Source organism: Crassostrea angulata, chromosome 6, assembly GCF_025612915.1.
Source record: "Crassostrea angulata isolate pt1a10 chromosome 6, ASM2561291v2, whole genome shotgun sequence".
NCBI classification, from domain to species: domain Eukaryota; kingdom Metazoa; phylum Mollusca; class Bivalvia; order Ostreida; family Ostreidae; genus Magallana; species Magallana angulata.
In genome coordinates, this window is record NC_069116.1 from 49,009,864 (window position 1) to 49,024,097 (window position 14,234).

Genomic DNA, 14,234 nt, shown 5'->3' on the forward strand with positions numbered 1-14,234 from the left:
AAAACAGACGTCACGTTTCCTTTTGTTCGCAAATAGTTATTATTAGACTTTAATTCCCTCTATTTCAGACCTCACACTTAAAATATTGTTGTTACCGTTGAGATCTTGAATAACTCTAGTAAATGTTTGTACAATGTGTTGTTACTGTGTACAGCTGTCAACCATTAATTAAATTTACTGTTTTATTCAGCATTTTCCAACTTCAAAGCAGAGACATCAACCTCTCACAATTAAATGTGTTTGAATCATAGATTATTTTACCTTGAGATTCGAATTGCAGACATAGCTTTTAATCTCTTTAATTGAAAAATACTACTCGAGACCAAACGCATCTTTAATTTTACAGTACTTCAAGTAAACTCAAAGAAATGAATTATGGAACAAACCCTTAAGAACGATAACAATGCAATTGTTATGCAATTTTCTTTGAAACTTGCTGCTACTGCTGGTGGGTAACAGTGGTTTATTTTATTTTCTAATTAAAAGTATTCTGTTTATTAAAACGATACACTTATATAATTGAAGCAAAAGACTGAGTGCAAACTAAGCAGTTCCTAAAGAAAGCACATTTTTGTAATGACTAATAGTACGGTTCAGTGATAATTAATTTTGATGTGCTAACAGTGAAAAACATCGACCACAATGACAAAATCTCTGAATAGGGCAGAGAAAGTTTTCACCCAACGTGTTGTCATCAATTCATCATCAACTTCAGGAAACACATTCCACACAAAAGGCTACAAAATACAACTTTTCAAATCATTACGAAGCATGATTCTTAGAAATCTACAGTGAAGTGAAAAAAGTAGAAGATTACAATTGGTTGATATCCTTTTAAAATCTTCGGAAAACATATTGAATAAAAAAAAATGGTTATCATTAAAGAAAACAAAATAGCATAATATTACATAAACAAGCTGAATATTACAATGCTTTACAAACAAAGCTGCACACGTTTAACCCAATTTAAAAAGCTAACAACCAATATCATCGTCATTATGTGTTATTAATTAAAACGACGGATAAACAAAACTTAGGAAACTTCTTCGTCAATAGTTTATTTAAAAAAAAACATACAAAACAATGTGAAACAATAATATTGAATATATTATATGATAGTATCAGCAACCAGTTTGATCTTCTTTTAGAAATTTTGAAGTGTCAATACCAAAGGACTGCGCCTTGGCAAAAAGTCTATTCTTCACAGATTCATCAAGTGTCCTTTCACGGCTTAAGATCCATGCGTACGATATATGAAACAGTCCGAGGATGTCCGAACAAGAGTAGATCATGGTGTGAGTAGTGTAGTCTGTATCAAGGACCCAGTATCGTCCGTACGGAGCAACTACAAGAATACGCTATACCTGAGTATCTCGCTGACAACTTATTTATAACTGTTTAAAAAACTTGATAGCTGAACTATAATAACTCAATGAAGTATATAATGATATAATTGTTATTTTTTAAGATTAATTTTTGTGTTTAATTTCACAGTCAACATCGGTTAACAATAGTTCTCTCAGGGGTGTCAATTTCAGCTGTTACCCTCTCAAACAGGCATCATATATGTAATAACGCTACGGTATTTTAAATTTTACCTATTAAAACTTCTTATAATTGCAGAGACAATAATAATTTTATCAATATTTTTATATTAAAGAGTAGAAAACTTACGATTTGAGAATCGAACTCCAAGTCGAGATGGGTATTTTGGATCTGGAATGTAGGCGTCACCAACTGCTTCCTTTTTCTCGCCATTTCTTTATAAAACAAAAGAATACAGTTATCAATATCCCATCTTCACCTGTTTTTTCCTCCTCTCTCCAGGGCAATAGTAGTAAACATTTTGATGATGATTACAAAATAACAAGTTACGATTTTATCAAGGAGTTTAGTTTTAGCAAACATAGCTACAAGGTACTGTGAAAAATTGAAGATTTTCTGAGATCACGATATATTTAATTTTGCTAGATGAAATAATACTCAGTCTTTGAAAATAAAACACTTCTAATGATCTCTTGTGATGTAGTTTTAAGATACAGCATTTTACAAAGCATTTAAGTATGATGTAATATTTTAAAGAATAGATTACATTGAAAATGCACATAAGTCAATTAAAGATTGAGATAGTTACTCGATTCCTATATTATCCACTCGAATGTGACCATCTGACTTTAGCTGATAATTCGCCGATACACATTTCTGGTTTCCTTCAAAATTGGCTTTGAATTTGTATATTTCGTACCAAGTTCCAAGATACTAAAAATAAGAATAAATGTACATATCAATAAACTTTCATATATTGAATTAAATCTAGTTAAACAGTTCTTGTTTGATTGGGAGGAAACGTCAAATAAAAATACATTTACCTTATTAAGATCAAGAGTTTCCTGGGTTTGGACCTTTGCACATTTCCCAAAACCAAAAACTTGAGCTTGAGAAACCCCAAAGATTGAGAGAACCACGCAAATTATAATGAACATTTTCGTTTCTTTCTCTACAAGTGTCAATGCTCCATATGATGGGTTATTGGACGTTTTTATACCCGGTGAATACATAAGTTATGTCCTGTAACGTGATGGTACACGTGGGTCTTTGGGTTAACAAACATGATAAGATAGGGTTTCATAAGTCGTTGCCCAAACATTTACAGAATCCTCAGTACGTAGTGCTTATCGAAAGTTTGTTTCATAAAGTTCATCATGTAGTCCCAGACAACTGTTTACCTAGGCGTTTCGAAATATCTTGTCCATACGAAGGTCATTAAGGTGAAGCCAGTGACCTCAAAATTTGGTCAGATAAGTACTTAGTTCAGCGACCAAATTCCTTGTTTTCCAAATCATAATCAAATTTTACTTTAATCTATGGATGATTTTATAAACATTGAGTAAAACAATTATAAACCCAAAAATAAAACGTCCATATATTGTCAAAAAATTGACTTTAGAATAGATATTTTTAATTGTAAAGATATGCATTATTTGGTACACGTGTACTGAACAAGTTGGTGCGCATGTACGCATTTTTAAATAAATCGGTCGGTTCCCATATTTAAATATTAATAATTGACTATGAGGACATATTAAAAAGAGCTCGATTGCCCATTTAATATAATTTTGCAAGTAAAATGCTATTTAAAGGAATAGTCACTCTTTAAAAACAATAACTGATTTAATTAACATTTACTAAGTTTGAACTTGTAACTATGATCTTTGAAATTGAGACGTTTTCATGTTGGTAATTGTGCATCAGAACAAACATTAAAAAACAACTGACTTAAGCAGCGGTTGATAACTTTTTCCATGATATAAAAAGCAGACTCAGTATTTCCTTGGAACCATTTAGTTGTGAAAAATGAAGTACCAAGAAATGCGATTAACCATATTAAATCAACATCGTGTGTTTCATTTATAGCCCTAAAAATGTCATCTTGCTTATTCTATTCATATCAGTGTTTAATCCACTTTTCCCTGGATGAAATCATTATGATAGTGTGTTTTACTTATCAACAGTTTTTAGTCATTGACTCATTAAAAATTAAAAATTGTTTAGTAGTAAAAGACAGTTACATGGGACACCTCTATTATATTGTTACGTACCTCCTATAAAAAATATATGATTTTATAAATGTTTTCTTTTCCTTACCTAACAACAGCGTAGCGAAATGGGTCATAGCGTTCATTAATGGATCTGTTGGTCATGTGTTTGAATACCACTGGAGGTTTTTTTTATCATTTATTTAAAAAAAAAATTAAAAGTAATGCATTTTTGGTCAAATATTTTTAATATGAAAATTCTAAACTTATGGAAGTATTTTGACTCTAATGTACCTTTATCCACATTTATATTGACATGTCTCCAAAACCACCTTACATATCTATGCAAATTAGAAACAACACTCGAATAACACAAGCAAGGACGTTATAGACAAAACATATTACTTTCAGATAAGTTTTTTCCACATGTTTACCCAAAAACTTTGTTTGACAGGCTTGTGTCAATCGCCAATGAAATTCACATTAACATTCAATGATAGTTTTTATCGTTTTTATTATTAAAAAACACGGTGTTTTCTGTTTGAATGTTGCTTTAAAACATCGGCATTTTTTTGGGGTGGGGGGGGGGGGGGGAGTAAACCTCCTGCAGCACTATTCAGCGTTTTGTATTGTTGCAAGGGGTTATTAAATCTTCGATTGTCAAACAACATAGCTGTATCTTTATATAACAGTTTATTTTGGCGATTCTTGTCAACTTCCGGTTTAACAGGTTATGATTTAATCAAAATAAATGTAAATCTGAAATGTCTACATACTGACTGCAAAATCTTAAATGTATGTGTATGTAGACCAATTCCAATTACTTACATGCATAGGAAACAATTTATTCACTGAAGTTAGAATTATAACTTTTTAATATATCATTGAATAAAGTAGAGGGAATCAATGAGTTGAACACGCCTTTCACTATTTAATAAGAATCATTTTGAGCAATAAACTATCAGAATTCATACCTGCCAAATACACGCTCATGGTGTAAAAAGACACCCTAAAAAACTATTTCCGCTGGACTATTTGTTTTCAATAAAACAGGCGGAATTTAACAAGTCACCTTTTAAGAAAAACACGAAAAATAAATTGTAAAACAAATGCTTACATACCGGTCTTTTGTTTTCTTTTTTGAAAAGTTAACAATGTACATCTTTTAATTGTTTTATCAAATAAAATATCGATAACCTTATCCTGAAATGACGTTGAGAAATTTCGTCAGAACATCTTGTTCAACTTTAATTTCAAGCTCATCCGTTTGAACCCGACGTGTTATAAGTAAAGCGAAATCCTGCTTCATGGCGCGAATGGAAAGCTAAAATAAACGTATTTTCATTGAAATGAGCTTGTTAACATGGTCAAGGTACAAAAACTAACTTCAAACACAGCCTTTAAACCCGTGTCAACAACGATGGGTTTCCTCAGACATGGTTTTAACGGTTTACACTAAAGCCGTCTTCCCGTTCCAAAGCCACCATGACACATCACTGTGCAATAAAACTATATAGGTGGCGCTGATCTTCTCCAAAGTTGCTTTATTGCGCTGTGCAAACGCAGCCGACAAGAATGGCGACTTTAAGCGAAAACGAAAAGACATGGAAGGTAAAAAATATGGAACTTAATCTTAAACTCCAAACTATACCAACGTAAACCATTATGTCATAATCATGATGCCTGATTATATAATTTAGTTGTTTCTGCTTAAAATTCTCGCCAGCAAAACAAATTTTTAAACACTCCGCTTAAAGGTTTGATCGTTTTAAAGTCGTGTATTCGTACATTTCATTTCATAGTTTTATCGTTTTGAACTTTAGATATTAGAAAAACAACATAACAGTGATCAATTCCTTTCAGGTTCATCTTCTGTTGTCTGTTCTTTTCGCCTTGGTTCCCACGGCTTGGAGCGTGATCCACAATATGGCCATTCCACAGGGACTTGACGATTGTTTCACAAGATACGCAAGAAAGACCAGCATCCGACACACCGTCGGCCAATCCATCAACTGGATCTGTGTTCATCAATTTATGTGGCAGCAAAACGGAATGCACAAATGGTTTAATTACAACGTTACTTCCAACACAAATGTCTGGTATAGTCGTCTGCTCGTGTTCCCAAACAGAAGGTCCCTTACAAACACTGGGACGGGAAGAGTTAGGAAGGAAATACGCATGATGTCCGATTTTGAACGACAAAAGTTTTTCACTGCTATCCAGATGTTGAAAGCAGATAAGGTTTGATAAATGTGCATGTATTTATTATACAGATACTTCGAGTTTCAAGTCTAAATAACGAAGTTAACAACTAACTATTTCTTTCTTAATTGATCTTCTAAAAGTTTTTAAAAAATGCATGCTTTGGTATTCGTTAAACATAAACATCGAATAAAGAAAAAAAATCAACTAAACAAATTAAATCTGTAAAATCATGAATAACAAATCAATGATATTATAAAATCAATCGAAACATCTCAGGCCTTTCCGACAAGTGCAAGAAATCCTAGAATGTATTACATATGCGTTTAACTTTTTTATCTTTAAAAAACGTGTAAAACATAAAGGGCTCTGTATTACCACTTGAGATTTTAACCTAACTTCATTAAATTAAACGATATACATGTATATATACTCCAAAAATACAACAGAAGAGAAATTCAATGTTTTCTAGCCGATATTCAAATTCATTGGAAGCTATTTCATTTGGAATAAACTTCTAACATCTGGTGATGTTTATACATTTGAGATGGTTTCCAGAGCTCTGTCGGAAAGGCCCGATAAGTTGCGATTGATTATAAAGTATTGTTTGTTAGTTGTTTAACTATATATCTACGTAGTAAGTATATTATATTGTTACCAAAAATTGATCCAAATTATATGCGTTAATGATTGAATTGTAAGCATCACTTGATTGTCAATTTATTGTATCAGAGCATACATCCGAACAAATATGATTCGCTGGCAGCCTTACATCAAGGAATCACAGAGACTGCGGCTCATGGGGGACCGAATTTCCTCGGATGGCATCGAGTCTTTTTAATCATGTAAGCTTACATACTTGTATTTTCAAAATTTCTCATTCAATAAAAAGTTATTTCTTTAGCATTTTGGCATCAATCTAGCCTCCTTCTTTCAGGTTTGAGAATGCATTAAGAGAAAAAATTCCAGATGTTACGCTTCCATACTGGGATTCAACTATTGACGAAGCAATGGCAAACTCTGTTGCGTCAGCCATATGGAGCGATCGCTTCTTAGGGAATGGCAATGGACTCGTCACCAATGGCCCCTTCGCTGATTGGATGACTCCAGCAGGTCCCCTTATAAGAAATATCGCAAATACGGGACAACTGTTCCGTCGTAACGTCATACAAAATATTCTCACAAGAAAACGACTCAGCGAAATCACTGAACCGCATGCATTCACTCAATTTAATCTCGAATTCCATCATGGCGAAGTACACATGTGGGTGGACGGACAAATGGGCGAGTTGACAACTGCTGCAATGGACCCTGTCTTTTTCCTTCATCATGCTTATATTGATTACGTCTGGGAAAAATTCAGAGCACAACAGAGGCTAAACGGCATCGACCCTGCCCGGGATTACCCATCTGTTGTCAACCATACTCTGCATTTACCGACCGCTATGTTAGGACTTGGTAATTTCAGGAACATAGACAGCTTCAGCGAATATATTGTTAAAGGAATATACAAATACGACGAGACGCCATCTTGCTCAGCTTTTAACCGAAACTGTGGCTCACCGTATCTGCAATGTATGAACAGGAACAGCGAATGGATTTGTGTGTCTATCGACCAAGCACATATGCCTCCTATGCAGCGGCGTCCAGTAATGGCGAACAATATGAGAATACAGATGCAACAACAACAACAGCAGCAGCAACAACAAATGTTACAACAAATGTTACAACAACAAATGCAAAATCAGCAAATGCAAAAACAACAAATGAAGACTATGCAACAAAACAATGCTTGGTTGAATAAATTTAACATCCCAAACATGAATGTCAACATGCAGCGAATTGGGCCAAACACGATGCAAAATTCCAGACCCGCTGTTGTTCCCCAATTAGGGCGTAATATGTTAATGTCTGTGCGAAGAGACAGGGCGAACCCTATGGGATTTGAAATCTTCAACGTCCCCTCTCCAACAATGCCTCAACCAAATCAGATGCAACAAATGAACGCAAATATGCCCAGAATACGAGGTACGGGCTCCGATGTAAATAGAATGATACAGGGAATGATTCAGAACAAAGTCCAGAATTCCATGCTGCCACCGACTCACTCGCCTACTATGTCTTCACAAGAGACCTGTCCTGTAATTCCTGTAAACAGACCTTATCAGAATAGCTTCAACATTAACGGCGTCAGCGACATGCGACTTTGGGTCTACCTTCCAGTAGATGTAGTTTACAGGCGACCTCCAGAGTACGAGAGATACAATGCATTCCCTGTTATGAATGGTCGTCCCATGAAACAGACAGACATTTATGAGCCCGATGCTTACAAATCTCTTAAAGCACCACTTGCTACAGGTCGTCCGGCCTCATATGCTTCGTGTAATACTGGGCAGTTTGGTGCTGGTGCTGTTTTTATTCAGTCTAATGGTATTAACTACGTAGGAACCTACAAAGAATATGCCATTGTTGACCATCGTCAAGCTATTTCTAGCTCAACTGCATTTGTGGCAATCAAAGACCCAGGGTATGGGGCAACAGACGTAATGCTTTCTGCCTATGATTCATGCGGAAGAATCTGTCGTCCATATTGTAAAATACCAAATTCCCAAAAGGGCGAATCACAACCATGCTCTGGATTGTTGCGCGTAACCTCAACGTATCCAAAACTCTACGCCAAGGACTATGGAGAGGCTGTTTTCAATACTTGGAACTTGCGTAAGAACTGTCCTCAAAAAGATGGCGGACAAGTCTATATGACCTTTTATTGCGACTACGAAGAAGATTGGCCAATGCCTGGTATAGTGCCAGTCGTTGTACCGACCCCTCCCCCAATGCCTATTCTTTTGATACCAAGTCCACAACCACAATCCACTGAGTCAAGTAAGTTTGAAGTCAATATTATGTTGTATAGCTGGGAAATTATAAATTCGTAAAAAGTAAACGAACTTCGTAGTATTAGAGCTGCAGAATATTGTAATTGTAGATTCACGACGTATTTTGCCGTCATAACTGATAAATTACTAAAAACATATAATGCATTTTGTAATGCAAATTTGTTCCTCGGCATGTTGTATTTTATGTTTAATATTAGAAATTCCCTTTTATCTTTATTTATAAGATAGAAATCACAAGTCATCACAAATAAGTGCGCAACAAGATATCAAAGTACAACAATATGTATACTTGTAAATAATTATTGTATTTTTTAAGAATTCTTTACCATCAAACTCTCGTGTGAATACATGTTCAACTAACTCCATAAGACTTATTGTGTTTTTTCAGCATGTGAAATTGGTAATGGTTGCGTTTTACCGGGCGAGTGTAGGTTCTGCTTCGTGGGGACCGTGCAAAGGTGCGAGAAGAGCTGCGACCAGTACGCACGTTGTGTATATGGACAGTACATTCCTGAGAAGTGTCCCCCGGGAACCATGTATGACGCCGCCCAACATTTATGCATCCCGGGCACCTGTTCGGACGAAACGGAAATCAAGCATAAGTCGCTCGTGGTGGACACTGACCTTTAAAAACCTTAACGCTATGAATGTCGCCAACGTCTATTAAAATAATTCTATTTACAGATACATGTGCTGAAATAAATTTGCGCTTGGTTGTAAGTGTTATTTCTGCATTACCAATTTTTGATATATTTATTAATAAATACTTTACTTGTTTTTTGTATTTTGATTGTTGTAACCTAACATCCATGTTACAGTTGTTTAGTGCCTGAAGATTTTTTTTTATTATTAAAAATGACGATTCCAAAAATTTGGCTCCTATAAAATGCGTGGTGTTTTTCCAAACTGTCGCTGAAAATTATATCTCATAGCTCTTAGAGACTGACGTAAGGAAATTCAGGAGACGATTAATAGTTAATAAAATATGCTTCTTTAACGTGACACTTCCAAGCTAAGGTAATTCATCAAACTCAAAATGAAAACATATCAGGCCCCGGGGCCATAAAAGTTAGACGAGCTCGCTTTCGATCTCAGTCTCACTTTTCCACTATACATTCCTTTTGTAAAAGTGAGACTGAGATCAGAAGCGATTTCGTCCAAGTTTTATGGCCCCCAGGCCTGATGGGTCATGATTTCTTCTTAACTTATCATCGGATCTTCTTCATTTAGATTATCTTTTTAGTGACGGTAAGCCATATCCTATTGTCAGGTAAAAAGAAATCCCTAACATTTTAGCTTTAGAATTTAAATTTGTTCCTTTATCTTTATACAAAGGTCTTTTTTAAAAAGAGAGAAATTTATATAGTCTAATATTGTCCATAGATTATCCATCTCTTTATTAAAAAAGAAACACTCAAAGCATTTTCGACGATCAAAAATTTGTATAAAACTTCCCAAAAACCTTTGTAAAAACGTTTTTTTTTTTTTCAAGATACTCTAAATAATGTTACTTTTTCAGGCGATTAACGGGATGACAAGTGGCAATTTTGAAAATTTCAGTAGTTACATTTTATTTGTATACTTTTGAAACCAAACTAAGATCACAGATAAAACTCTTTTAAAGTAAATAAGAGGATTTTTTAAGTTTTTGATCCTCAAAATAACATTTAACGGAAGAAGGCGTTACAAACAAATACATAACTGTTAAACATCATGTTAGGAACATTCTTGCTTTGAATGTCATCAGACACGAAGTCTTGTAACGGATGCGACCAAGTTAAACGTGTCAGTGTTTAGTTCACATGACGAAGCACTTTAAGTGCAATAAATTCCCAACAACAGCTAGTTTAACTGTTACATTCAGACCGAGGAGAGTATTTAATTGCACAAAATTACATCATTCTTTTTAATCTTCAAGAACACAAAACAATATAGTAAGTATTCAATGTTTTGCTACAAATAGCATTTTTGTTACGTAAATTATTCGCAAATAAATATGAAAAAAAGCTTCAAATGAATATAAGTTATTTCTCTATGTAGGCATAGATATGCATGATTTCATATCATTTTTGTCGGTGGGTTTACATTGTGTGTAAAATGTTGGACTATCGCTTCTAATATTGTTATATATAATATTGATTATATTTGAAAACTTATTAATCTTATTTATGAAAACACGAAGCTCCTCGTAGAAAGAATATTCCGAAAAAACATCTAGCCTATTCGAATTCTGAAAGTTGTATTAATTTTCTTTCTCGAAAACACGTCATTCATGTTGGAAAATGCGATTCGAACGCGAACATTTTGTCGTTCATATTCGATTTTAGTGTGAGTACCATAGGACAAACATGTGCTTTATTATAAGAAACAACGTTCACGTTCGATAACTTTATATGAGTTCGTGCATGATTACATTGTGCATATGAATTGTGATTTAATTTACATTGTAGTTTGAGAAGAATTTATTGGTTGGCTTCCTGCTGAATGAATTGTGAAGGGTTCGAATAAATTTTATGCTATCATTTTCGATTTTTTATTTATGAATTTTAAGTATATATATTTAAGACACCTACCAGGCTTAATGAAGAGAACATATTTTTATTCCCGAACAAATCATTAAGATACAAACATCTTTTTAGAACATTTACGAAGTTTCCCTATTTTTGTGCGAGTTCTTGTTTTGATAATTTATAGGTGGGTGTATTTTCTGTGAAGTCGGTTCTAGATTTGTGTATAAATGTCAGGTGTTAGTGGATGATTGATCACTGCGCTCTTTTTCCAAAAGGCGTATTCTTCTCGTGAAATGTCGCACTTTGCTTCTAAAAGGGTTCAATGCACAGAATGTTTGTAAAATTCGAGTTTTATAGGGAATAAACAAAATGACATAATGATTGATTGTCTTACAAATCTTCTCCTATTGGTAAATTTGAAAAAAAAAACCAACTTAGTTTATCTCAAAGTGCAGATAAGCAGGAACCTCGAACCGGGAACATACCTCCAGTACCAAATAGGAAATGCGCATCTGATATGGACGACCAAAGAATACTTAAAACACATTATTTAACCAATGTGAAGGCAATGCTTGCAAAATGTCCGTTGTCCTTAATGAATTGTTTTAAGAGCAATAAACTACGAATTAGTGTCAATGAATTATATAAAATTAGCTAAAGTACAGAAAACAATATCAGATTTATTTCCTACATATGTGCAGATATTAATTTACGCATGAACATGAGCATGAATAACATGTAGGGTATCGTTTTTTTCTCTTTTTTGAGGGGTAGTTTGTTTTGTGTTTTTTTTCAATTCATTATTCATGATTTTTAAAATTTTCTCTAATTAAGACTCTGAGAATAGATTAGCAATATTTCGGATACTGCGTTTATGTGGTTTTATTTTGCTCATTTGAATTCTACTTTGATATATAAATTAACAGTTCACTTGGTTTACCGTTGATCTAAAATAAAAAGGATGAAATACCTTAATTGGTCGCTTATACCACCATTTCACTGCTAGGAAGCTGATAAACAGGTCGAAGGGTAGGGGTCGACTGATTTATACCTCACCTGATTAACTTTTGATTTGATAATTAAAAGCAATTTGTAAAAGCTAGGAATATCTTTTGTGGCTTAATTTAATTGTACGCCCATTTCATTAAAAGTGGAAACATTAGAAGCATCGACAATTATCTGTATGGTTTATGGTTTATTAGGAATGCATTTATTATATTAAGCTTAAGAAATATTTTAGAGCAATTGGACGTGAATTTATTAAATGAACATACATTTTTAAATACCTAATTGATAATAATGATAATATATGAATAGATAAGTTTTTGTCAACTTACCGTCATTGACAATTATAGAAATGCTAACTGAAAACGTGAAATTAGACAGGTTCGACAACGTTGACAATTTTATACAAATTTTGATTTTCAGTAAAAATCAAACGTACATGTAATTTGTATTTTCCAATACCATTGGTTAAGAGGCTTAGATTTGTTTGCTTGGTCTATTTACAATTTAATATACAGCATATGGCAATGCAACTAATTTATGATTTCTTAAAAGGTAAACTAATGAAAGTTTAGGTTTGGTCTCAACACCTTTGTGTTTTTGAGCAGACACAATTCAAAGAAACTGTATCTGGAGGAACGTCCTATAAAGTTTACCTCATGTTAGGAAGACAACAAAATAAAAAAAACAAAAACAAAACAAAACAAAAGCCGCATACGAATGGTAAAATAAAATTGGAAAGCTTAAAAACAACCAAATCACTCTAATTCGATCATGTATGTTTTGCATACATAACCCCGGAATTTGGTTCTTGGTGACTATTAGTCTTGATCAATTACCTTTTACAAACAAACAGTCCCACATGAGTGAGAATAAAGTTAGTTAACCAATTGCAGTTACAAATTTGCCCGAGTGACATTCAATCTGCCAGGTACAAATAATGATTGTGGTTTTCTATGAATGCACACGTGCTCAGAGCCATGTAAAACAATCAATGTGACGGAATCTATTTTAGAGGGGAATTCCTGAACAAAATGTAAATTCTTTTTGAAATTGCTATTAGGAGCTGGACAATTTAGACAAGGGATCTGTTGAAAAAAAAAATCCAAAAAAATATTCCAATAGATATATTGTTGGTTTTTTTTTTGCTTGTACAGTAGGTAACAAACACGTATTTAATTTCAAAAGAGGGAATTCCTTCTGAATTAAGTAGTTATTTTTTCGAACAATATAAAGCAGCATTTTACTTTTTTGCTTGGTTGTTTGTTTTTGTTGGGTTTTTAGTTGGTGTTTCTTGTTTCTTTCTTTCTTTTTTGCTTTCACGATCTCAGTCAAATTCTACTTTTTCTGTTTTTATTATTTACCATGCTTTAGGAATGCATATCAAATGATCAAATGAAATTTGAGAGTCAGTCGTAGGGTTATAAGCAGGTACAGGGCTCACAATTCTTTGTCATGTAAACAAGGCTTGTGTCATGTCTTTGTTTTCATAGGTACAGTATAATCGTAAAAATCTTTTCAAGCTGATTTGTCGATCTCCTAATTCATCTTTAGCATTAATAAACTATTCCTAACTTTTAACAAAATTTTAATACATTTTAGGTCTAAAACTGGAATTCTCACTTAAACATTCAAAATGTAAACAAGTTTTAAAGCTTTGTTTACATAGCAAAGAATTTTAAGCTCTGTAACTCGCTTATAACTCAACGAATGACACTCAAATTTTGGTTGTCTATTAGAAATACCCCTATGAAGCATTGTAAACATTAAAATCGAAAAAAAGGATTTTTTGACAAATATCGTGACCATGCCTCTTTAAATGGCCATTAACCCTTTGTATCTGGCATTAACCCTGCTTACTAGACCATGAACTATTCTCTCAAATCAGCAAAAAATACTAGAGTATGATAGATACATGTAGCATGATGGATAATATGTATATGCAAGTATGTGCAATTTTGGATAAAAAAAATCGTAACTTGAAAAAAATTAAATCAATAAATATGAACAAAAGCCCCTGGCGGATTCAGACTTATGATCTGCGGTTCACAAGTCCGTTACTTTAACCACTGAGCTATGACAAT

General features: G+C 33.6%; 2 protein-coding genes across 2 annotated transcripts; one reads left to right on the forward strand and one right to left on the reverse strand.

Annotated features, from left to right (window-relative positions):
* Positions 1-1,042: 1,042 nt before the first annotated feature.
* On the reverse strand, positions 1,043-2,529 carry LOC128187052 (apolipoprotein D-like). Its single transcript, XM_052857133.1, has 4 exons — positions 2,370-2,529; positions 2,135-2,259; positions 1,675-1,760; positions 1,043-1,345 (listed from the first exon to the last, which is right to left on the reverse strand). The coding sequence occupies exons 1-4, from the start codon at positions 2,481-2,483 to the stop codon at positions 1,122-1,124; spliced, it is 549 nt and encodes a 182-aa protein (XP_052713093.1). The 5' UTR covers positions 2,484-2,529; the 3' UTR covers positions 1,043-1,121.
* Positions 2,530-4,999: 2,470 nt separating this feature from the next.
* Positions 5,000-9,412, forward strand: LOC128186654 (uncharacterized). The gene is made up of 5 exons (XM_052856493.1): positions 5,000-5,147; positions 5,400-5,777; positions 6,471-6,583; positions 6,676-8,621; positions 9,024-9,412. The coding sequence occupies exons 1-5, from the start codon at positions 5,112-5,114 to the stop codon at positions 9,263-9,265; spliced, it is 2,715 nt and encodes a 904-aa protein (XP_052712453.1). The 5' UTR covers positions 5,000-5,111; the 3' UTR covers positions 9,266-9,412.
* The last annotated feature ends 4,822 nt before the right edge of the window (positions 9,413-14,234 follow it).